The 23,278-nt window shown below is 38.3% G+C and overlaps 1 protein-coding gene across 1 annotated transcript; it reads right to left on the reverse strand.

The window, feature by feature from the left end:
* Positions 1-3,359: 3,359 nt before the first annotated feature.
* Positions 3,360-11,662, reverse strand: tacr1b (tachykinin receptor 1b). Its single transcript, XM_017693744.1, has 5 exons — positions 11,126-11,662; positions 9,851-10,045; positions 6,787-6,937; positions 6,123-6,319; positions 3,360-5,886 (listed from the first exon to the last, which is right to left on the reverse strand). Exons 1-5 carry the CDS (start codon positions 11,530-11,532, stop codon positions 5,589-5,591), a joined length of 1,248 nt encoding a protein of 415 aa, XP_017549233.1. The 5' UTR covers positions 11,533-11,662; the 3' UTR covers positions 3,360-5,588.
* Between the last annotated feature and the right edge of the window lie 11,616 nt (positions 11,663-23,278).

Below are 23,278 nucleotides of genomic sequence, written 5' to 3' on the forward strand. Positions count from 1 at the left end.
TTATGATACAATGTTATTTTTGAAATAGTGTGGCAGATGTGTTAATTTCTTTTCACTACCAAAATCAGGGTTAACCAAACTTTTGAATACATCTGTGTGTATTAAATAGATTAATCTGCCTATCCTCTGAATTCATTAATTGCTGATTTGACCAAAAATGCCAAGACAACAAAACATCCTCCTCACTCAAAAAAAGTTATGTTAGTAATTGTTTCTGGTGACAAATTAAAGAAAAAAAACAAGTGTCTTGAGTGCATCTGGCACAGATTCTACAAATCTCAGGAATAATAATCGAAGGAGGAATTCTTTTAAAAGATCACGTTGGTCCAGAATCTCCCATAGGTGTTCAACTGGGCTTAGATCTGGTGACTGTGAAAACCATAGCATATGAGTTACATCACTTTTATATTCCTCAAGCCATGAAGTAACCCCCATGCCCTGTAAATGAATCATCTAGAAGAGATCATTCTTACCAGCTTAGAAACCTGACCAGTGCTTTTAATCATAATTTCCAACACTGTTTTCTGATATAAATCTGAATGCAGAGGTCACTTTTCCTACTGAAACACTAGCCATGTACAATTGTATTTGTAACTGCAGCTCTTGCTGCCCCAGTAATGAAGTTTTACTTAGCAGCACTGCTGTGTCTGATCCACTCAGACCAGCACAACACACACTAACACACCACCACCGTGTCAGTGTTACTTCAGTGCTGAGAATGATCCACCACCCCAATAGTACCTCCTGATCTGTGAGGATCCATGGGGGTCCTGACTACTGAAGAACAGGGCAAAAGGGGGCTAACAAAGTATGCAGAGAAAAAGATGGACTACAGTCGTTAATTATAGAACTACAGAGTGTATAGTAGAGTAATAGTAGAGCTGAAAAATCGACAATGAGCATAGAAACAAGGAGGTGGTCATAGGTCATGCCTGATTGGTGTATATATGTACACCAACAACCCAGTTAATTAAGGACATGTATCCTGTTTGTATACTCATTGTCCATTTTAACAGGTTTAGTATTTAAGTGCATTTAAGTGTACACACCTACCTTGATGGTCCATCTTGTAGATGTAAAGTCAGAGTTCATCTGTTGCTGCACGGTGTTAATCATCCTCTAGTCCTTCATCAGTGGTCACAGGACGCTGCCCACAGGATGCTGTTGACTGGATATTTTTGGTTGGTAGACTATTTATTCTCAGTCCAGCAGTGACACTGCAGTGTTTAAACATTCCAGCAGCACTGCTGTGTCTGATCCATGCGTACCAGCACAACACACAAGAACATGCCAGAACTGTACTGAAGTGCTGAGAATGATCCAACATGCAAAAAAATACTTGTTCTATGAAGGTCCTGTGGGGTCCTGACCATTGAAGAGTAGGGTAAAAGGGGGCTTACAAAGTATACAGAGAATTCAAGCTGTAATCGCAGAACTTTAAAGTGCACTTATATGGTAAGTGGACCTGATAAAACAGACAATGAGTGTCAAATAAAAGGAGGTGTACTTAATGAAGTGGCTAGTTGGTGTAAATCCATTTTGATTGTTGACATCTGTCTTAATCCAAAAAGTTGAAAAAGGTTGGAAATATAAAAAAGACCTATAATAATGCTCAGTCCAGTGTAGTACCGTGTGAATATTTTGACAAATACTGACAACATGTTGTTTAAACCTGACAGGATGCATTACATTGCTAAAGAGCCATTTACATTTACAGCTTTACCATTAGGTTGTGCCTATAATTACAGGAGCAGTCTGAGCATTACACAGGGCAGAATCTGAGCATCATCTACAGTACATCATCTACAGTATGAGCTGAAATTATATACCTAAATACATAAGACAAAAAGGTTATTAGTAATTACAGTATAATTGCAGTAAAGATGCAATTAAATATTAAATGTTTTGTGTAATAAACGTTTGCAAAAAAAGTGTTGTTTCACTGAGATAAAAACAATGGTTGCTGTAAAAAGCCCAAAAGATCAACTCAAAAGGTGACATAAAACAGAAGCAGCTTGTAAAAGCAGAGGATTTAAATATTTTGTCAACCACACAGGTATTCATTTCTCACAATAATTTAAATACCTCACAAGTGGTCATTATTAGCACACATGTAGCATTTAAGAATGCACATATATTTGTAGTTACAATTTTCAAAACAGAAAGCAAAATATTTTATTACCTAAAGGCAAAGCTCAATGTTAATTAACGTGATTTTAATGTAATTTGCTTGTTCTAAAAAAGGGTAGAGAATAAAGATAGCAAAGACTCTAAGCCCAGTAGAGGTGCTTCAGTACTAAGACAACTTTGGGCTGACCAGTGGCAAATGGTATAACCCTACATTATTTGTGACTATACACATGGAATTATAGCTCCAAGCATAACAATGTTAGAGCATTTGGTCCATGTAAGACCTTATGTTTTGGTTTTGTGTTGATTTGAATTCATTCCATAGTGTTTAAATTACCAGATGGACAACAACTTTAAACACAAGAACTTTTTTCTACAAATACTTTCTTAAAATAATGACTATATAAAAATAACCTCAATCTGAAAAATAATATGCATACCTTTGAATGCTACACTATATTGCCAAAAGTATTTGCTCATCTGGTTTCACATGCATATGAAATAAAGTGAGATCTCATTCTTAACTCATAGTATTTAATATGATGTTGGCCCTCCCTTTGCAGCTATACCAGCTTCAACTCTTCTGGGAAGGCTCTATGCAGGCCAGTCAAGTTCTTCCACACCAAACTCACTCATCCATGTCCTTATGGACCTTGTTTTGTGCACTGGAGCTCAGTCATGTTGGAACAGGAAGGGGCCATCCTCAAACCGCTCCCACAAAGTTGGGAGCATGAAATTGTCCAAAATTTCTTGGTCCGCTGAAGCATTAAGAGTTCCTTTCACCAGAGCTAAGGGTCTGAGCCCAACTCCTGAAGAACAACCCCACACCACAACCCCCTCCACCAAACGTTACACTTGGCACAATGCCGTCAGACATATACAGTTCTCCTGGCAACTGCCAAACCCAGAGTCATCCATCAGATTGACAGATGAAGAAACATGATTCATCACTCCAGAAAAGACGGCTCGACTGCTCTAGAGTCCAGTGGTGACGCTTTATACTACTGCATTCACGGTGACCCAATCTTTCACAAATGTTTGTAGAAGCAGTCTGCATGCCTATGTGCTTGGTTTTATACACCTGTGGCCACCAAGTGATCGGAACACCCAAATTCAGTGATTTAGATGAGTGAGTGAATACTTTTGGAAATATAGTGTATGTTCATGTTTTTTGTTTTCCTGCCACTGGGAGAGAGAACAGTTATAGTGATGCTTCACCTGACATAATCTCCATCTCAGAGAATTTATTTGCAACTCTACTCAACAATGTGGAACAACACCGTAAACAGGTGCCCAAAGCCAGATACATTCACAATTCACAAACTGCTTGTAATTTGGAGATGCCATGTCCAAACATCCAAAGGACTAGTTTCACCAATGTGAAAAATGTGGTAATTACAACAATATCTACCTTCTTTATTCAACCCCTTTAAAATCTCAGGCTTATTACATATTAAGGCTTATTAATCAGTAACTACAGCGACTTCCCCGCAAACTGGCTGAGCAGGTCTGAGGTTCTAGAAGTGTGTAACAGTGACTTTGGGCCAGCCCATTAACATAATGTAAATGGCAACATATTTTAGGCATCTCAGTACTATTTACTCAGAACACAATTTAGATATGTACTCTAATTGCACTATTGCAGTCTCTTTTAATGGTTAGTCTGGCAAAATTAATTTAGTCCGGTAGTCTCATTTATTTAATAGGAACACATAATGTATTGCACAATATCCTACCTAAAACAAATAAACGTACACAAAATCAGCTTCAGTAATGAAAATCTAGTTGGTAACATGATAAAAACCTCTCTGCTTCATAGATGAGCATCTAAAAATTTCCACTTGAGAATTTCACTTTAAAATAAAGCTAAGATCCTCTCGTGATAATTTCTATAATATACATTATACATTTAGAAAGCACAGGACAAACTAGTCTTTGCTTACCGAGAACAGTGCAACTGTCAACAAGCAATGATTCACTCTGCCAACCTATGACACTAATATTTAATTGCGTACAAAGTAGTATAACACCTGACGTTCAGCTGCTTTTACTTCATGATAAATAACAAATAACTATGAGCTTTCACACAACTGAGAATGTGGCCATGAAAAGAACTCAAAAGCTCCTAATAATGGATGTTCTGGTGGTCATGCAGCTGGAGAGCAGTTCAAAGTGTAGTGTTCAAATGTGGCTTCTTTGTCCTGCTATGGACATCAAAGATATGCTCACATCTTCCCAACAAAGGAGGTAGACCTATAATTTGTGCCCTCACAGCTGTGGGTTGGGAGGTGGCTAGCAGACAAGAAAGCACACATGCCAGCCCACTAAAAACAAACACTGGTATTAGACATGCATACAGCCCTGGATGAAAACATACAAAGCACAGAAGGTGCTCACATAGAGAGCAAAAACACAGGAATTTCTGCATCTTAGACTCAGCTGGAATAACTTGAACAAGAACACAAAAATAGATGTATATTTAAACATACAGAGGCAGATGATCTCATCATCTTTCTCATATTGTGTCTTTACAATCTGCAACTGGACATCTCATTACCATGCTGTCCAGATGTAAAATGAACCACTCACGCTTAATACTGCCGCCTCCAAAATATCAGCTAATCTGTTATTAGTGTGCAATACTGCTATTAGTGAACACTGTTGCTACATTGCTAGAACAGAGTACAATGAATCTCATTAATTACACAAAAGCAAATCATTATGTAACACCCAAATGAGAAAAGATAAAATCTAGCATCACTAGCAGCAGCACATTCATCAGATGCTTTAAAATTTGCCAAACAGCTAAATGAGAAAACAACACTCTGTTCACCTTTGTGTTGAATGACGGCAATCACACAATGACACCATGTTATGTACAGCATGCAGAGATGTAAGCAATAACACAGCAGCATTTTGGAAGTGGTCAGGTTGTTTCAGTCTTTGTTCTAAATCAGTCTCTGTACTATATATACCATGACCCAGATGACCCGCCATCTAGTCCACTCCTATCCAACGCATTGTCACTTCTATTGCTGGTAATCTGAAACAGCAGGTGCAAAACGTTCAAAGTCACTGTTGCCTTCTCTTCCCTCCATCACTAGCAGTACTCTTTATGGGAAGCTGGATAACCACTTCCAAGGACACAGCTGAGTTATGGGATCCTAAACAAACACACAAGATTTTGGAATGCAAGAACTATGTGATCAATGGTTGGCTACTATAAAGGACATTATCTAACCTGCCACTCTACATGAGTACACTCCATGCAATTGTTTGAGTCACAAGTTCTGTACACTCAGAATGAAGTTGATATGTTAACTGATATGCTCTGTCACCACATCACGTAATACAATCACACTGAAGAAGACAAAATCTAGTGAAGAAACTTCCTCTGCAGCACATTCATAAGAAGGTGGTGATCCGAGTAGGAGTCATATTCTAACATGGAATAAGACTCAAGCCTGTAACCCAACCTGAGCCAAGTTGCTGCTGGAAAAGAAGCTGGAACACTCGGATACAGTCTTTGAGGCACTTAGGGAGGAGCCATTGGAGGTCAGGTCCACAGAGAACCTGGTATCTGGTTCTCCCTCTTCAGCTGGCATCACTGTGGAAATAGTGGTCTCCATGCGGCTAGTGCGGTAGAGGCTGACCTGGGTCTGTAGGTAACGGGTGGACTTGAGCTCTAGACCTTCATATGAACCCTCTGGGGCACAAGGACACCAGAAGAATGCTCGCTGGAATCCTGCTCGAAATCTGTCAGATATATATATATATATATATATAGTGTACAGACCTACAGTAAGGTATCATATTACTATAATAAAAAGTTTGCACTTTTGTTTACCTACTACACAAGCATCTCTAAACTCAATCCATCCATCTGACTCATACTGTAAAATTACAGTAAATTATGGTCATTTGTATTTTACTGTAAATGGCACAAAACATACATTAATTAAAGTCATATATTCTTATTTTTTTCTTTTTACCTGTCATTAAGGAAGCAGTAGATGATGGGGTTGTACATGGTGGAGCTCATGGCCAGCCACATTATTCCCAGATACACTTGTTGAATTAATCGCTCCTCAAATAAGTGGGGGAAGAACTGGTGTACTAAGAAGTACACATGATACGGCAGCCAGCACACAGCAAAGGTGCACACCACAACAATCATCATTTTCACTACCTGAGGAAGGGACAAGAAGAGAAGGGATAGATGTCAGGGAGGTAGTTTTGCTTACAGGATGACTAAGAACCAAGATCTCCAAGCAGTAACAAGTTACATATAAAATAGTTTGCTGCATATTTATGTGTTCATAAATGTATTACATTTTGTCACATTTTTCTACTGCACAAGTTCGCATCTTGTTGGCAACTCACAATGTATGAGAATTTGCTAATCAATGTCACTGAATTACCTACCTTACCATTTGCTAATTAACCATGTTAATAATATTATGCTGTTGATTTGTAATGTGTTACTGTTTCAACCAACTCCACATAGAACTTACCTAATATACCTAAAACTAATAAATGCTAGTCCACAAATCTCATGTTGGCTAAAAATTGAGAAGCTGCCATAAACTTACAATAGCTGAATATAAAGTAAGCCTGTCTCGGTGACAAGCCTGATAATGAAAGAAAGCATAAGACCTTGCGTTTTGCAGTGAGCTGTTCTCGATAACGATCCGAGGAGTCGCCAGGTATCTCACTGGCCCACAGGGTGCATCCCACCACCAGATAGGCATAGCCCATGACCAATAGAGGCAGGAAGTAGATAAGCACAACCACACAAACATAGTACCTGCATTACAACATGAGAGAATAGCAGAAAAATGTGAGAAAGGGATAAAGAAGGCATGGAAAAGGAAAGGAAAGCTTAAAAATGCCCTACAATGTGATAAGAGAAGGTGAGGAAAACAGAGCAGCATATTCAGTAAGGAAAGAAAACTAAATCTGGATCAATAATTTATAAACTCTGTGTATTTACAAATTAGGGCAAAATGCTATCTGGCATCCACATACATAAGCCTAACCCTTTGTCAGACAGAAGCTAATCTCATGTTGTCTTAGTAAATCCTTGAGGATGAGACTCAAAAATAGCCTCATTCATGAACTATGAGCTTAGAGGATTCAGGTATGCCCACTGGGCCTCTTCCCTCATCAAAACTGTATTCTTCACGGTAATGGAACTGAAACTCAGTCTTATCTACCAAGACACTTGCTTCTCTGGTGATGCAGAGGAAAAAAAAAATACATGCTTTCCTACTCAGTAATAAATACTCAAAAAGACCATTTCAAATTGCTGTTTTAAATTTGCTCTCAAATAAGGCAGATATGTGTTTGCAGAAAATAGCATGGGTACTTTTCTAGGTTGTTGTGCTGAGATCAAGTGTAGAGTCAACATACTGCCACATTCTTCTTTTCGTCTCTTGTAAACAGCACATTCACATTTAACAGTGGCTAGTCGAGTTTTCACTATATATATGTAGTCTGCAATGTGCTTACTATAACAAGATTGTATTCAAGGTTTTACATTACCTATTGCACTACTACCCTGGGAAAGCAAAATACTAAGTTGGGACATAAACGTTGAAAATCATTTGCCTATATACATCGTATACAATGTGTATATGGTGAATTGGAGGTGGAAGCTGCTCAATGCTTAGATGCACCCACTGGATTTTTTGTTTAAGTTTTAAATATTTATGCATTCATACTCGTACTAAATTACTACATATTCTTACCAAAATAAAATTACAAAATGCGTTCAAATTAAGATTGATGGGTGGGTCTGCACAACATAATCCATCTGAATACAAAAGGTATTTTGGGTTTTTTTTTTTTTAAGTGAAAATGTAAACTTAAGACTTTTGGGGTAAGAAGTCCCTCTGGACATGTTGCAAAAGGCAACCTGTAACATAATATTCTTAATTAGTTAGCTTTGTTATCATAAAACACAAGGGTCATTTCATGTGTTTCTATTTGTCTGTGCTGTCATTTGTCTTTTGTCAAAGCTAATTAAAAGGAAGAGGAGTTCTTGACAAATTAATAGAGGCCTCAATTTCATTTGAAAATATAATACTATTAGTGTTGTATTTTGAAAAATAACACAATATTTTGAAAAATCCGAAGACTAGAAATGATCTGACATATATATTAATTATACATTCAAGCTAGATGGCCAAATGAAGATTCACAAGGGGGGCATACTATCCTCAAGGGGGGTAAGATGGTCTTTTAATATGACTGTTATTTTGTTAATAAGGTAGTAAAATAAGTAATAATAATTAGATTTATAATAGTAATAATTATTATAATAATAGCTTCTTTTTCAAGCATAAATTAATGCAAAGTGTGTGTGCTCATTTATCTTTGTAAAATGTGTTTAAATGTAAAAATCATTTTAAGAGACTATAAACTTTATTCAGGGCAGTGAACTTTTAGTTCACTTGCCTGATCGGACAGTGTTGTTGAACCCTGAATGATGAACCCTGATACTGCAGTTATGCAGAGTCAATGTTATGCAAGGCCTTGGCTTCTAGTACTACAGCGCAGAGGTATTAAAGTGACAAAAGTGAAACAGATTTGCAGTATTATCGTTATAGTTAATGAAAGTTCAGCTCAAAGCATTCTTTCTGTTTACTACACACACACACACACACACACACACACACACAAAAAGGACTGTGTCTATTAATCAATACCCTTTATCTCTCCCAGCAGAACCATACTGAGGATGGTGCCTCATAGATCAGCTTCATTTCAAAAGAAAGTTATAATTTACAGATCAAACCTTCCTGGAGAATCAGTGTAATGGGTGTGGCCAGATGCCCTGAGTAATGGAAGCTATTTCATGGAAGGGGACATGTTACTGCTGGAGTAACAGGCTAAGTCCGAAGGAAGATTCATTGCATTGAGTGGGAAATGGCTCAGCTGTTTATGAAAATAACCTCTCTCTCCACGGACACCTGATGCCTACGCTTCAATAGCAGAACTGAGCTATCAAAAGCGAGGGTCCAATTAGAGGCAAGAAAATGAAGTAAGAGTGGGTGTTTGTGGAGATTACCTGGTTCAAATGCAGAAAAGATCATACTGCTATGGTGTCATTTTAGTGCAAAGAACATGCAATCATGCTATTTGAGCTCTTAACTTATTTGACAGCAGGAAATCCTACTCTAACTTCAGACTTTTTTTATAGTGCAAATATTTACATTTTATTTTGACTGAATTATTCTATATGGTGGCCCCATTCACCAAACAGTAATATCACCAGTCTTTATCACCAGAGATTTATGCTCTTGTGATTAAAGAAAGGTTTTAGTAGATTTGACAGATCTGACATTGTCATATTCAATACTGACTCTTTTGTCAGGCCTTTTTGCTGAAGGTTTTCAGTGTACAAATATATACAATTCACCCTTTTTCCAGATGTAATGGAAACTTATGTTATACACCAATAAGGTTCAACCTACACAATGCTACTTGGTGCTCGTAATTTCAATACTTTTTAGTTACATTAACTACAGAGCAAGTCTACAGAAGGAAACTTTGAACTTCATGTGTTGGCTAATCAGCTACATATAACTGGGTAAAAGGAACACAGGAAAGGAAATGGTGTATATTTGTTTTCAGTTTTGGAAGTTGTGAGGCCAAAATGCTTCTAATGTCCTCAAAGCTAAAGAGATAATGTAAAAATGCAGCAATATGTGCTTACATCTTTTTGAAATCCCATACGCTGTACTCTGGCCAGTCGATGAAGCATACAATACGTCCAGGGAGCTGTGCTGTGCTAGAATAGTAGTATTGCGGGAAAGCCAGGAGAAGAGCCAGCACCCAGATTACCCCCACCACCAGCTTAGTCTCTGTGGAAGATAGCCGCTGCTGCAGGGGATGAATGATGGCCATGTACCTACAGAACAAGGCAGCACACACAGAACAGGACAGTAGGTTTATATGACACTACAAGTCATTTTATTTATTCATAAAAAAATCTCAGTAAGAGGACCATTGAATGACAACTCAGCAACAACACATTATTTCCTCATGCCTACATCCCTTTGCCCTGATTTTCAAGTAATTTTCAGATGGGTATTCCATACCCACTGTTACTTGTACTATGTTGCAATGTGTTTTGTTTTTATGACAGTACATTTCAAAACGGATGTACACAAAGTAATGTAATCTGATTAATTTAAGAATCTGAGAAAAGCATTGTATCTTCCCTCCACTTAAAGACTATGTAGTGGACAACAAAATGGAATCTATTTCCATCCTATAAAAAGCATAACTATGTTACTTCTTTTGGTTTACATATTCACATTTTCTGTTGTGTGATTTTTTTATTTAGTATTGTTCTGAAAACTGAAATGTGATTATTGTACATTATGTTTTGTTCTTTTTTTTGTAAATACTTTTTATTCTTATTTTCAAAACCTCCTATTTTATGACCATTAAATATCATTAAGAGTATTCTGAAACTACCTGCCCTGTCCAGCCCTCAAGCCAGATACCAAGTCACCACAAGTGCCAGAAGACTGCTGTTGAAGGGACAGCATTTCTGCTTGTTCTAAAATTCCCCCTTTCCAATTTCTCAAATCCAACTTATTACATGCTTTCCAAACATGAGGTTTCAGACTCAGCAATTTTTATCTGCGTGTATCCAGCTGGATCAACAGGCACCATGTGTTCATATCTAAGCACCAAGGTGACCGAGAGGAAAGTGAACCAGCACTGGGCAAAACTGACAGTAATCGACAAATTTACATGCATTTCATCACCTTCTATACAATCTGCAGGGGATTTCATAACTCCCTCACTTATTGACACCACACATAACTATACGTGTACAAAACTATACAATAACTAATGTAGGCAACGTCATTACCTCACCAGAGTAAAAACAGCAGACATTATTCGAACAGAACTTTAAGTTTTTTAAATAGTTCACTTTTAGAAGACAAATTGAAAAATACACACGTAGGAAGCTTACCTGTCTAGAGCTATTGCTGTCATTGAATATATGCTAGCAAACACGGCAGCAATAGGGAAGAAGTTGTGAAAGCGACAATAAACCAAGCCGAAATACCACTCGTTATGAACGGCGTAAACGAAGTTGACGACGGTGTTGAAAGCTGACATTGAAGCCTCCGCGAACGCGAGATTGACCAAAAAATAGTTAGTCACAGTTCTCATCCTTTTGTGTGCCAAAATAATCCAGATCACGATGATGTTTCCAACGACGGACACTAAGACTATACAGATGTATGCCATCGCCCAGAGTACGATCTGCCATACTGGTTGGACAAACTGGTTTGAGAAAAAGCCCGTGTCGTTCAGAAAAGAGTCGTTAGCCCAGCTGTTGTTCCAGTAGTCATTGCCGTTATAAAGAGGATCCATATTTTTGCGTTTTATATAAATTAAAATTAGTTTTAAGCTGAGAATGTAAATAAACGACCATTTAGGAACACATTTAAGGACCCCATCTCCACTCGTATGGACTCTCCTCAGTGCGTTTGAAGGTTCCTTCCTCTGCTACTCACAAGCGTTTTAGTAACGGTCACAGTCTCGGGCAGAGCGCGCGCCAGAGCAGCCAATCATTAATCGGAAGCGTCACCCCTCCACCCACCCGTAGGGCTCGGGCGCTGTGATTGGCTAGTTAGGCGGACAGCAGGTGAGTATGAATTACTACCCTATCCGAGTGCAGGAGGGCGGGGCTTGTCGTAACATCGGTGGGGTAAAAATAAGCCAGAACAGAAACTTGTCCCTACACTCTTAAAAATATGGGTCTTCAAGGGTTCTTTAGTACAAAAAATAGTTCCATAAAAAGCCATGAAGACCCAAAGAACCTTTTACACGATTAAACGGTTCTTTGCATTGTAAAAGTGTTATTCAGACTCGTGCAGATGGTTCTATTTAAACCTGCACTGAAAAGGATTCTTCTATTGTTTCCAGCTTTTCAAAAAGGTTCTATACTGAACCATATGCAGCACACTTTCCCATCAATCTGAAGAACCCTTTTAAGATGCAAAGAAACCTTTAATCGTGTTCATGGTTCTATATTCAACAATTTTCTTTATTAAAGAACCTTTTAAAAAATGTTATTAAGTGTAATATTGAAACATACTCTATATTGCCAAAAGTATTCAGTCACCCATCCAAATCATTGAATTCAGGTGTTCCAATTACTTCCATGGCCACAGGTGTATAAAACCAAGCACCTAGGCATGCAGACTGCTTCTACAAACATTTGTGAAAGAATGGGTCGCTCTCAGGAGCTCAGTGAATTCCAGTGTGGTACATCGCTACTAAATATTCCACAGTCAACTGTCAACCCAATAGAACACCTTTGGTATGAACTAGAGTGGAGACTGTAAGCCAGGCCTTCTCGTCCAACATTATTGTCTGACCTCACGAATGCACTTCTGGAAGAATGGTCAAAAATTCCCATAAACATGCTCTTAAACCTTGTGGAAAGCCTTCCCAGAAGAGTTGAAGCTGTAATAGCTGCAAAGGGTGGGCTGACATCATATTAAACCCTTTGATTTAAGAATGGGATGTCACTCAAGTTCATATGTGTGTGAAGGCAGATGAGTGAATACTTTTGGCAATATAGTGTAAGTATACTTACACTTCTGTTGTTACAACCCTTATACTCCTGTGAGTTAAACATTCATCTGAGAAGGTGCTTCTGAGATTAATAAATGTAGTAGTTATTTTGATGAGCATAACATTAATTAAATATTACAACAAAAACAAGAATTATGTCTATAAACCAACTTATTATGCCTCAGTTTTCTTTCTAGTTTAATACACAAAAAGTGGAGTATTATAAGTTGGGTCATAGGTACAGTTTATGCTGTAGTTATGCAGTAAGGTCTGTCAGTTTATAAAGATAGGTTTATTGCCCTGTTTTTAAGGGCAACTCTAAGCAACTTGACAATAGAGAACTTCCCTTCTAGAAGAAAATGGCATAGATCAGCATAGCGTGTCACCTGATAAAAACCAACAGCACATATTTTGTTTCGGATGCTGTAGCATCAGCAGCAGTGGAAGCTGTTTTGCTGATTACCAACAAAGCCAACATATGCTATGTTTTGGATGCTGGTAAGCCCGTCAAGCAGAAAGACCTTTCCACATGACTTGCTAAACCAGCATCAGATCAGCATAAACCAGCACAAAACAGCTTAGGGTTGAGACATCATCAAACAAGATAAATATTTTCACACAGAATATGCTGAAAATATAGATTCAATGGTAATACTGACACAGAACCTCACATTTCAGTTCCAAATAGGTCACTGCATCAAATTTTCCTTGTTGGTGAGAAAACATAGCCTTACACCAACACAATTATAATTTGAATATAATATAATCATTCAAAATTCAGAATTAGATAGAGTGCTGTATCATTTTGTTGCAGTTTTTTATGTTTTTTAAGATGTGACTTAAGTTAATATACTAATGGTTCCATTTTTAGTTTGTTAGTGCATTCAACACTATGGAAGTACAATAATTGAAACACAAGCTGTACTTTACCATGCCCAGATAACATATGAACACAGTGATACCATAATACAATACAACAATACATTGTATTGTTACATCCGTATTATCCCATTAACCAATATGTGCACAGATTAATGAATTAATTTGTGAAACTTTTGCTTACTACATTTGTTTGTTTATCTATAACTTGAAGCCTAAAATCTATTTTAGTCTCCTCTCTCCAATTTCAAATCCTGCATTACAAACAGTTTCTTTGAGAATTGAGGATTTTGTGTTCTTTTAAGCTTAGATTAAGGTTTTAGCAAAACTTTAACTTTGAGTCAGAAACTCTCCATATCAATAAAACATTGCAATACTAAAATGTTTAGGCTGCATTGTGTTTGTTAAGATGAATATATTTAACTCTACATCTTAAAATGACCCTTAACACTTTAGTCACTCTTTCTCTTGAACTGTGAGTCATGAAGCTCTGAGCCACTGAGAGTGAAACCAATGTGGTTTTGTTAAAAACTCCCCTCAGTGCTAAAGTTTAGAGTAGGCAGAGTCAATTCTTGGCATTTTTTGGAAAACTGCTGAGTGGAAAGATATTGTGGTAGCTGCCACTTGCTCCAGGTGGCAGAAGGGGCTCTAAAGGTGAAGTATGCAGAGCTCCCTTTTGTGACCACCCCTCCTCTTCCAAAGGGATCTTAAATGTTGTTGTTTGTGTTGTTAATGCTGTTGTTTTTTGCTTTGAAGTGGTTGTATGTATTTGTGTTATTTTATGTTGGCTTGAAGGATAGTTGGGTGTTAGTAATCATAAAGAAAAACTGTATGGCTAGAAGTAACCTCACTATTTGATTAATTGACCCTTATTATCCCCACAATGGGGAAATTTCACCTCCACAGTCTAACCCATCTATGCAGTGAAACACCAAACACACAAGTGGGGGCAGCGAGCACACTTGCCCAGAGCAGTGAGCAGCCCTATCTGGAGCACCCAGAGAACAGTTGGAGGTTAGGTGCCTTGCTCAAGGGCACCTCAGTCACGTCCTGTCGGTTCAGGGGATTTAACCTTCAAATTGAAAGGCTGATTCCTTAAAAAGGTAAAAAATTTATTTTATCCTGAAACTCTTGACTGGTGTGGTTGGCGTAGGCATAAGTAGCCAGGACAGGATCTGTCTTGATGATTGAAAAGATAAAAAAAAACCCTCTGGCAAAACACAGACATTTTAAGCTTGTAAAGACATTTGAGTCACGCGTTCTTTAATTTGTATGCTTTACAGTGAATCTTTCACGAAAACTCAGTGTATTCCTGGAGAAAACTGTTAGTTATCTGGTCAGCCCAGATCTAAATGTTAAGGCAATACGTTCACAGTCCCATGGTTTAAACAAATCCAAGCTATGTAGGTCAGGCTTTGTCTGGCATGGTTTAGAATCATTTATTTTAATATACACTACAATGCCTGGCTGGTCCCAATTTTCAATACTATGTTTCCCGAAAGGAACATAGTGTTCAAAGGTTAATTGTATGCATTCAGTATGTCTGAATTTGAATGTAAAACTATGGTGATCTAATACATATATATATATATATATATATATATATATATATATATATATATATATATATATATATATATATATATATATATATATTAAATTAAATTATATCAAATTCCAATGATTAAATAAAGTCATTAAAAAATGTATTAGTCCTGGAACATGTGTGCACGTACTGAAGTCTTTTGTTTGGTAAGTGTAATAAGGCTAATCTCTATCGTCTTGAGGAAAGTTCAAGATCGCTATGTGCTTCTCTTTAACCCATAACTCACAAGATACATTTTATGAAAGTAATTGGTTTCCAGCTCCAAAGGTTGTCTACGATATGAGCAAGCATTACAAGCCTGGCTCCAGTGTATATGTTGGTTGGTTCTGAGTATGAATGATTCTATCTTGCCTAAACACATGCAGCTGTTGTCGCATGTGCCTCTCATTCAAACTTGTCTATATAAGGTTTAGCTGTTGTTTTGTTTCATCCCTGCTCCTTGCATCCCTTTCTTCCATCACTCTGTCCATTCGTCTCAAGTGGCCCTAAGTGTCCAGCCAAATGCGAATTATCAGAATCGACAGCAGGGAAATGGAGATTCAATTTCACACGTCACCTGCTCCTCCTTAGATTGGAATACAGACCAGTGTGAGGAGTATGGAAAACAGGGAGCAAGTCATATCGCCTAAATTTATGAGATACTAAATTGATAATGGGCATGCTTTCATGGCAAATTGGCTCTGCTCACTAACACTCAGAAATACAATTTTATCTGAGAATGCAGGAATTAAGGTTCAGTGCTAAATTAATTTGTAGGCCTGCAGAGCACCTTTAAATTCACTGAAGGGTAATTGAATTTCAGAGAAGGTGAAGTGAGGAGAAGAAGCACTACTCTTGCAGCAGGATTGCCTCAGAAGACACAAACACAATTAACAATAGATTTTCCCTTGTTTTGTGTTTTGACACATTATTTTCATGTGATGTTGATGATTATTGATTGGCGGGCAGAAAAGTGAAACCTTCCTTTTTAGGCCTTATTCTCTCTGAGATGCTTCATGAGAAATTTCTTTAAGGTGCTCTGAAACACTCATGGGAGAATCTATTCCCTTGTTAAAACACAATTCTTTGTGTATTCCATCATTAAAAACATGTTCTTCATTTTGAAAGTGTACATCACCATTGAGGTTGTTAATCTTGTCATTAGCACAATAAAGGAGATCTTTCAAACTTATAAAACCAAAGTTTTCTGTCACCACACGAACATGTACGTCAAATATTTTTCAAAATTTTGAGTGCTTGACACTGCTTATATAAGCAAGAATTTTGCCAGTCACAGTCTTATTATTGCACTTGTCTAAACTGCAGTTATTTAATCAAGTTGTTAGGTTCACAATTCTACCTAACCAGAATGTGAATTAGGTGCTTTTCATCAGCTGGATTAGAGCAAATAGATGAAAAAATAAAAAAACACATTTTTGATACATGCCATATGCCTTAGGTCATAGAAGTTCTTCTAACTTATTGCTATGCCATAAAAAAGGCAGTGGTGTGTAATGTTTGTCTATTTGAGCTCAAGCTGTGTCTGTTAGTCACTGTACCAAGAGCTAGGCAATATACCAAGCCAAAGTGCTTGACTACCAACATCCATCCATTTTCAAGCCGCTTCTCTGTCAGGGTCGCGGGGGGATGCTGGAGCCTATCCCAGCAGTCTTCGGGCGGAATGCAGGATACACCCTGGACAGGTCGCCAGTCCATCGCAGCGCAGACAGACAAACACACACACCTAGGGGCAATTTAGCATGTCCAATTGGCCTGACTGCATGACTGCGGGACGAAACCAGAGAACCCGGAAGAGACCCGCACAGAGAACATGCAAACTCCACACAGAGAGGACCCTGGCCGCCCGGCCGGGGAATCGAACCTCACTGTGAGGCGACAGCACTACCCACCACGCCACCGTGCCTGGGCCTCCTGAGACATGCACTTTCTAGCATTTCAAAAAGTGGCTGTGCTCTGCTCCACTCACCTCGTTCGTCTTACTTAAGGTTTGCTTTGAATAAACTGTAAGCATCAAAAGGTGTGCCCACTGTGCAGATAACAGCATTGAATGTAGCGTTGAACATATGTTAACATTAGGGCCTGTGTCTACAAAAAGTACCTCAGCTGTTACGCTCAACAGTTATGGCACTTGCTGCTTGGATGACCTGGTCCTCGAACAAGTGTGCAGTCTAAATCTAATGTAGAAAAATATTTCTGAGATTACAAGGATCCTCCTGCAATGTTCCACTCAGTCTCCTGAAAAAACTCTTGTTATCTCATGACACAGCTGCTATTTATGCTGTCAAGCATTTCATCTCATAACCTGCCCAAAGCAACCAGTTTCTTGCTAATGCTCTGGTCTACAAATACTTTACTCTCTCCCAGATACATGCAGTCTATGTCACTTTCTATTTCTGTTAGAAATATTATGCATGCCTTCAGTTAGTGGTTGGAGTATGAGCAGTGATTGTAGAGAAGTAGGAGTTGATTCTCCCAGGCAGGGGTGTTCCATACATTTCTGAGCCATATGCAAATGCAGTCTCTGGGAATCCACTTTCCCAATATAAACTGTAGCCAAACCTAAGCAAACTTTCCAGTCAAGGCCCCTTGAGAGTCCCATCCACTAACAAATTTTGGATACCCTGAAAAGTTCATGCATTTTCGCCACACTTTATTTCTCTTGCCACAAAATAAATATATACCCACAACTGCATAACCCTACTTTTTATTCTTATGTAGCTCCCTTATTCTAACCAATGCTTTCACTAAGCATTAGCTGGTATCAATGTGCGAAATACCTACAGTATTCGGGCGGGGGGTACCATGTTGGTTAGCTACTCCAGAGCTGGTTGGCTGCTATCTCACTCACCAAATCATTGCTGATGCTAGCTTTAATACAATAAAAAATGCTTTAACAATTCTTCTTTTGGAAATGCTCCTTTCTAGCCTTTTAAAGAGGTTTTAGAAATGAGTGCTGTGTCAGCACTGCATTTTGTTCCATGTTGCACCATGGTTCTGGAGGAATGCAATTTCGCTCTACTGTGTACTTGTATATAGATGGTATAACAAAAAAAAGCCTCTTGACTTGATTTGACATGAATTTAAATCTTACACAGCTACTCTTTTTGTCTTGAGTAACGGTTCACTCTTTCCTCCAAACTCCTGGGACACAGATATGCTATGCCAATGATACACTCAAAATTCCTCTGCAATTTCCCCCTGGGATCAATAAAGGAATCTGAAAAGTCATGTTGGATTTACTTAAAAATGTTACATCAAGTGGTTCCATGCTATTGTGTTAAGTAGTTTTTAGCATACTTGATTGAATAATGTGAACTTAATGTCAAGTAAATCAAACTAATGTGATTCTAATTATTAATTAAATTAATTAATTGAATATTAACGTATTTATGTTAAGTAGTTTTAAGATTCTTAATTGAGTACTATGTTCTCAACCTAATATCGTTATGTTTTACTAGTCAAGGGAAAAATGTTAATAGATTTTAAGTTAGATCTACAAAAGGCTGAGGTTCTGTGAGTAGTGGATGATCACCAGGTGCTGTTTTCACGAAGTGAACGTTTCCCTAGCTGTGCCAGCTGGAAACCATGAAAGTATGCCAAATAGTCTCCTCGTGACTCCAGTGTGAAATGTAGCCTTTATATACTTGAGTCATTCTACAGTTTTCCTTCAGAGCCTGGTCATTTCTCGCAGACTCTGAATGATGAGCAACATTGGCGGTCATCCACTATTCACATAACAATAGATAAATACCTGTCAAGCCTGATAAATACTTGACTGCCAGGGGCAGTTCTTAATAAGCGAATGATTTATACCCACAATGTCACAAGGAGTGACTAAACTGCAGGGACAGAACTGCTGCTACTTGACACAACAACATTGACATACATGGCAACAACTATATGAAGAGCTGCAGCTTAGAGAGCAGCAAACCCTGAATCGACAACTGATCCATTCTGTGAAGCCCAGAGCCCAGTGACATAGGTCTTCAGACATACTTAACCACAGACACAATATGGGCTATCTTTAAGGAAACCCTTTTAGGGGTAGCCTGATCCAGAGTTTTCAGAGGAATGGCGTGTGACACAGGAATCCAGTGCCAAGGGGAGGTCCCAGAGTGGTGACTAGGGTGGACATAATCTTTTAGAAAGGCGGTGACCAGCTTATGGGAGCCTAAAGAAGAGTCCTTGGATTGGTCCGTCCGGCTGCAAAGTCAGCGGTATAATTCCACGGTTCATGCAAGGGTTGACCAGAGGTGTTCCAATCCAATACCTTCACAAAGGTGTTCCAATCCAAGGCAAGATGAGCATAAGTCATGGGCATCATGTGGCTTGAGAGTGTTAGGGCACCAAATGCAACTGCTCTGCCCTTCTGATTTAGCCACAGCGGTGGCAGAGTGTGCATAATACAACAGCAAACCTGACAAGAGGAGGTGAGACATACACTATGTCTACATGTCAGAGGACACATCACAGTCAATTTTCATAAAATGCTGTGTGATCATTTTTGGAGTTTATTATGTATTACAATCAAGAAAATAATGACTAAAATCTATGGAGCTCACAGTGTGCAGGATGACAAGACTAACAACAGCAAGCAAACTAGATATTTAGAAATGTGATACATTCACTATCTAAAAATGAATTGCTATGTGATGAATCATTAAGAAAGGCACAAATTTACTAAAAACACCAATGACTACAAACAGGCAAGCTATCTAAATTGTTAAATATAGTTATATAGGAGCAGTCATGGGCTGGAGGTTAGAGATCCAGCCTCGTGACCGGAAGGTCACCGGTTTGATCCCCAGAGCCAACAGCACATGACTGAGGTGTCCTTGAGCAAGACACCTAAACCCCAACTGCTCCCCAGGAGCTGCGGATTGGGTTGCCCACCACTGCGGGCAAGTGTGCTCACTGCCCCCTAGTGTGTGTGTGCTCACTAGTGTGTATGTGGTGTTTCACTTCACAGATGGGTTAAATGCAGAGGTGGAATTTCCCCATTGTGGGACTAATAAGGGTCACTTAATCTTAATATAGGGTGTAGCATGTCATTTTCAGCATGCTTCAAAACATACTTATGCTTAGGATGGAGCATGAAAAAACAATCAATGCAAGAAAAAAATAATTTCCTTAGAAATGGCCCAGCTCTGTCAATTTTTCTTTGTCCTCAGATGTCTCTGCAGGAGTGCAAATTGCAAATGAATTCCTGCTTGTTCAAACATACACCTCTTTTCTCAGCCATTCTTGAATTTCCTTGGAATTAGAAACTGTGATTAATGAGAACAGTATTTTAGAAGTATGGCACATAAAAATCAAATAAAATGACCTGGTGTGTGTTGTCCTGCCACTTTATCAGGTCTGCATAATATGTATTTAGCCATTAATACTCCCCCTTACGATTTTAGCCATTTGCTATGGCACAATTCCTTTAGTATTCAATATGAACTCAATAAGAAAGCGTGAGCAGGGTAAGAGGGAAAAGCGGCTACTACTCAAACAAAGAGCGAACAGAGACAATGAGTCTAAGTACAGTAGTGGCTAGGACATAATCTTTCTTCCCACTTATCCCAGTTTTTTTATGGAAGTATACTTTTTAAAGAAAGTAATTCCCTCATTGATGCACTGACTCCATTAGTGTCGCCCTTTCCTATGTCACTAATTTCTCCGTAGGAGATCTTTTTGTGATAGGGAAGACACAATCATCTGGGGAGGGCTGATGTATACTTCTTCAGATGAGATAAAGAAAGTTAAGCTGAGAAAATTGGATAGAGGCAGCATAGGCAAGCACAGTTCTAAACTATGTCAACCTATATGTGTATATATATATATATATATATATATATATATATATATATATATATCTGGAGCAGGGATGTTTCATCCATTATAGGCACTGCCCTACCACTTACTGCACTATAGGTTTACTGAAATATTTAATCAATTTTATAAAGTATTGGTTGATGTGAAAGAACTCATTTCAGAGAAATACCATTGAAAAATTAAATGTTAAATGGACATAGTTCATGTTAAGGACAAAATGTTAAATGGACATAGTTCATAGTTCAGGACAAAATATGTGATTCTGAGATAACTGCTGTTTTTACACTTTTTCACTCTATTCTTGCAGCAGCAGAGGACAAGGCTTAAGTTGGCTTCCAATTCACCAGCTTCTTATTCAGATTTCTCTGATCCACTTTACATGTTGCAGCATTTATTTTTTTGGGGCCACAGTGTTACTGCTGCACCATTTAAGAGGGTACAGAAAATTTTATTGAGTAGCAGCTTCAATAGATATCTCCATTTTAACGAGTGTTCATAAATTGTGGTTTGTGTGTGTGTGAATGGTCACAAGCTTTCATTAAGTGCTAAAAATTGCACATGCGATTGCGATTCGTAAACTGCTATAAAATGTGAAGTTGCAAAGCCTTGAAAATGGACAATAATGGCTTTTGTGACAAAGCTTATTTTGAACATGAACATGTGGTGATAGTATTAGGGAAGACTGATTGGGGCTGGGGGGTGGGGTGGGGGGATTTGTTGGGTAGAGATCTGAGATCTTGGGCTGGAGTTCTGGGCAGCTTCTGCTTGTAGCTAGAAGGCCAGACCCCCTTCATAGCTGTAGTAGGACTGATGTAGGCCTAAACAGCAAGGAGAGGGGGGTGATGGTGGGGATTGTAAAGACTTTGTCACAGGAATGGAAGGTGAGGATGTGGATTTAAATGGTGTTAGATTGGAAGAAGGAGCGGTTTCAGTGCTCTAGTGAGTTGGGAGAAGAAGATGCTTCTGAGGTGTATGGGGTGCATTGCAATGCTTGTTTTGTATGTTTATAGTTATATGGTTTGGGTAATAATTGACTTCTAGTGTTTGTTAGCAATATTAGCCTCATAGCTCAAGTTGTAAATTAAAGAATCAAAATTTGAACACCAAGTCAACATGTCTTCAGCCTTATTCGAGCACAATTTATATTACCTTAGGACGTGCTGTAATTTGAATGATTACCAATGAGCTCCATGATTTTAATCCAGTAACTACGAATCTACCAACTCAGCCCTCCTCAGTAACAGTAGACCTGCTCCAATCGCAGGAATGTGATAACAAAACTGGGTAATAGAAAACGCGTGAGGCTGAAGTTGGTTTCCTATTCCTATTTTCCCATTCTGCCTTAAATGGTTTCCCATTCTGCCATGCTTCTCTTTTTTAGCAGAGACCAAGGCAATTTTAATAGCATCTGGAAAAACACCTGTTGACAGAGAACAGTAGTTAAAGCATCTTTTTTGAACATAATCAAAATACATCTTAAGGAGAGAGGTAGGAACAGCGTCAAAATCACATTTGGATTAACTTTATTTGTTTATAACAGTTGTAAGCTCCTGATAATCGAAAGCAGAGAAAGATGTCATTAGTGGTGTAGGCAGCTTATCAAGAAGGTTATAGGAGCTTGTTTCAGCTGGCTATGCTATGTTTTGTCTTATCAACACACTCAGAAAAATTGGGTTAATGAATCAGACTGTGGTGGAAAAAAGGTTGTTTTTAATAATTACATTAGAGAGGTATGGCTGTCTAAATATTGTAATAGCAGTAAAATTTGAGAAGGGAGGAAAATTGCTATTGCCCAATTGGTATTAGCGTGATGAATGTGATGAATGTCGCCTCCCTCCCAGTTGGCGAAACAACACCAGTGTTAGAGTTTTGTACTGTAGTATATCAAATATTAAAGTAGTACTGTGCTGAGTGGAAATTACAAATTACTGTTTGGCATGTAGCCTCATTGAATCATGCCAAGGTTATCACTTTGTTAATGCTAGAAAGCTAAAGTTAGCGATAACATAACATGATTAGTTGCTATTATAAAATTCTGAAATAATTAGCATAATATGGCAAAATACTTAGCATAATATGGTGCAATATGGCAAATACTGCTGCATAGAAATACAGTTTCTGAAGGACAAAGACTCTCAATCATATCTTCTCCACTTCCACTGCATAAGGAAGTCTGCAGGAAATGAGAACAAACAGAGTGCAAAGGTTTCCAATTCATTTTTTCAATGGTTC

This window comes from Pygocentrus nattereri, chromosome 18 (genome assembly GCF_015220715.1).
Source record: "Pygocentrus nattereri isolate fPygNat1 chromosome 18, fPygNat1.pri, whole genome shotgun sequence".
In the NCBI taxonomy this organism is placed as follows: domain Eukaryota; kingdom Metazoa; phylum Chordata; class Actinopteri; order Characiformes; family Serrasalmidae; genus Pygocentrus; species Pygocentrus nattereri.

What these genes read in the sequence shown, in the direction of transcription:
- tacr1b (XM_017693744.1), bottom strand. Translation starts at nt 11,532, where the DNA reads ATGGATCCTCTTTATAACGGCAATGACTACTGGAACAACAGCTGGGCT. An exon ending in ACAGCAATAGCTCTAGACAG is followed by an intron (nt 10,046 to 11,125) that starts GTAAGCTTCCTA and finishes CTTGTTCTGTAG; the next exon opens with GTACATGGCCATCATTCATC. An exon ending in GTATGGGATTTCAAAAAGAT is followed by an intron (nt 6,938 to 9,850) that starts GTAAGCACATAT and finishes GTTGTAATGCAG; the next exon opens with GTACTATGTTTGTGTGGTTG.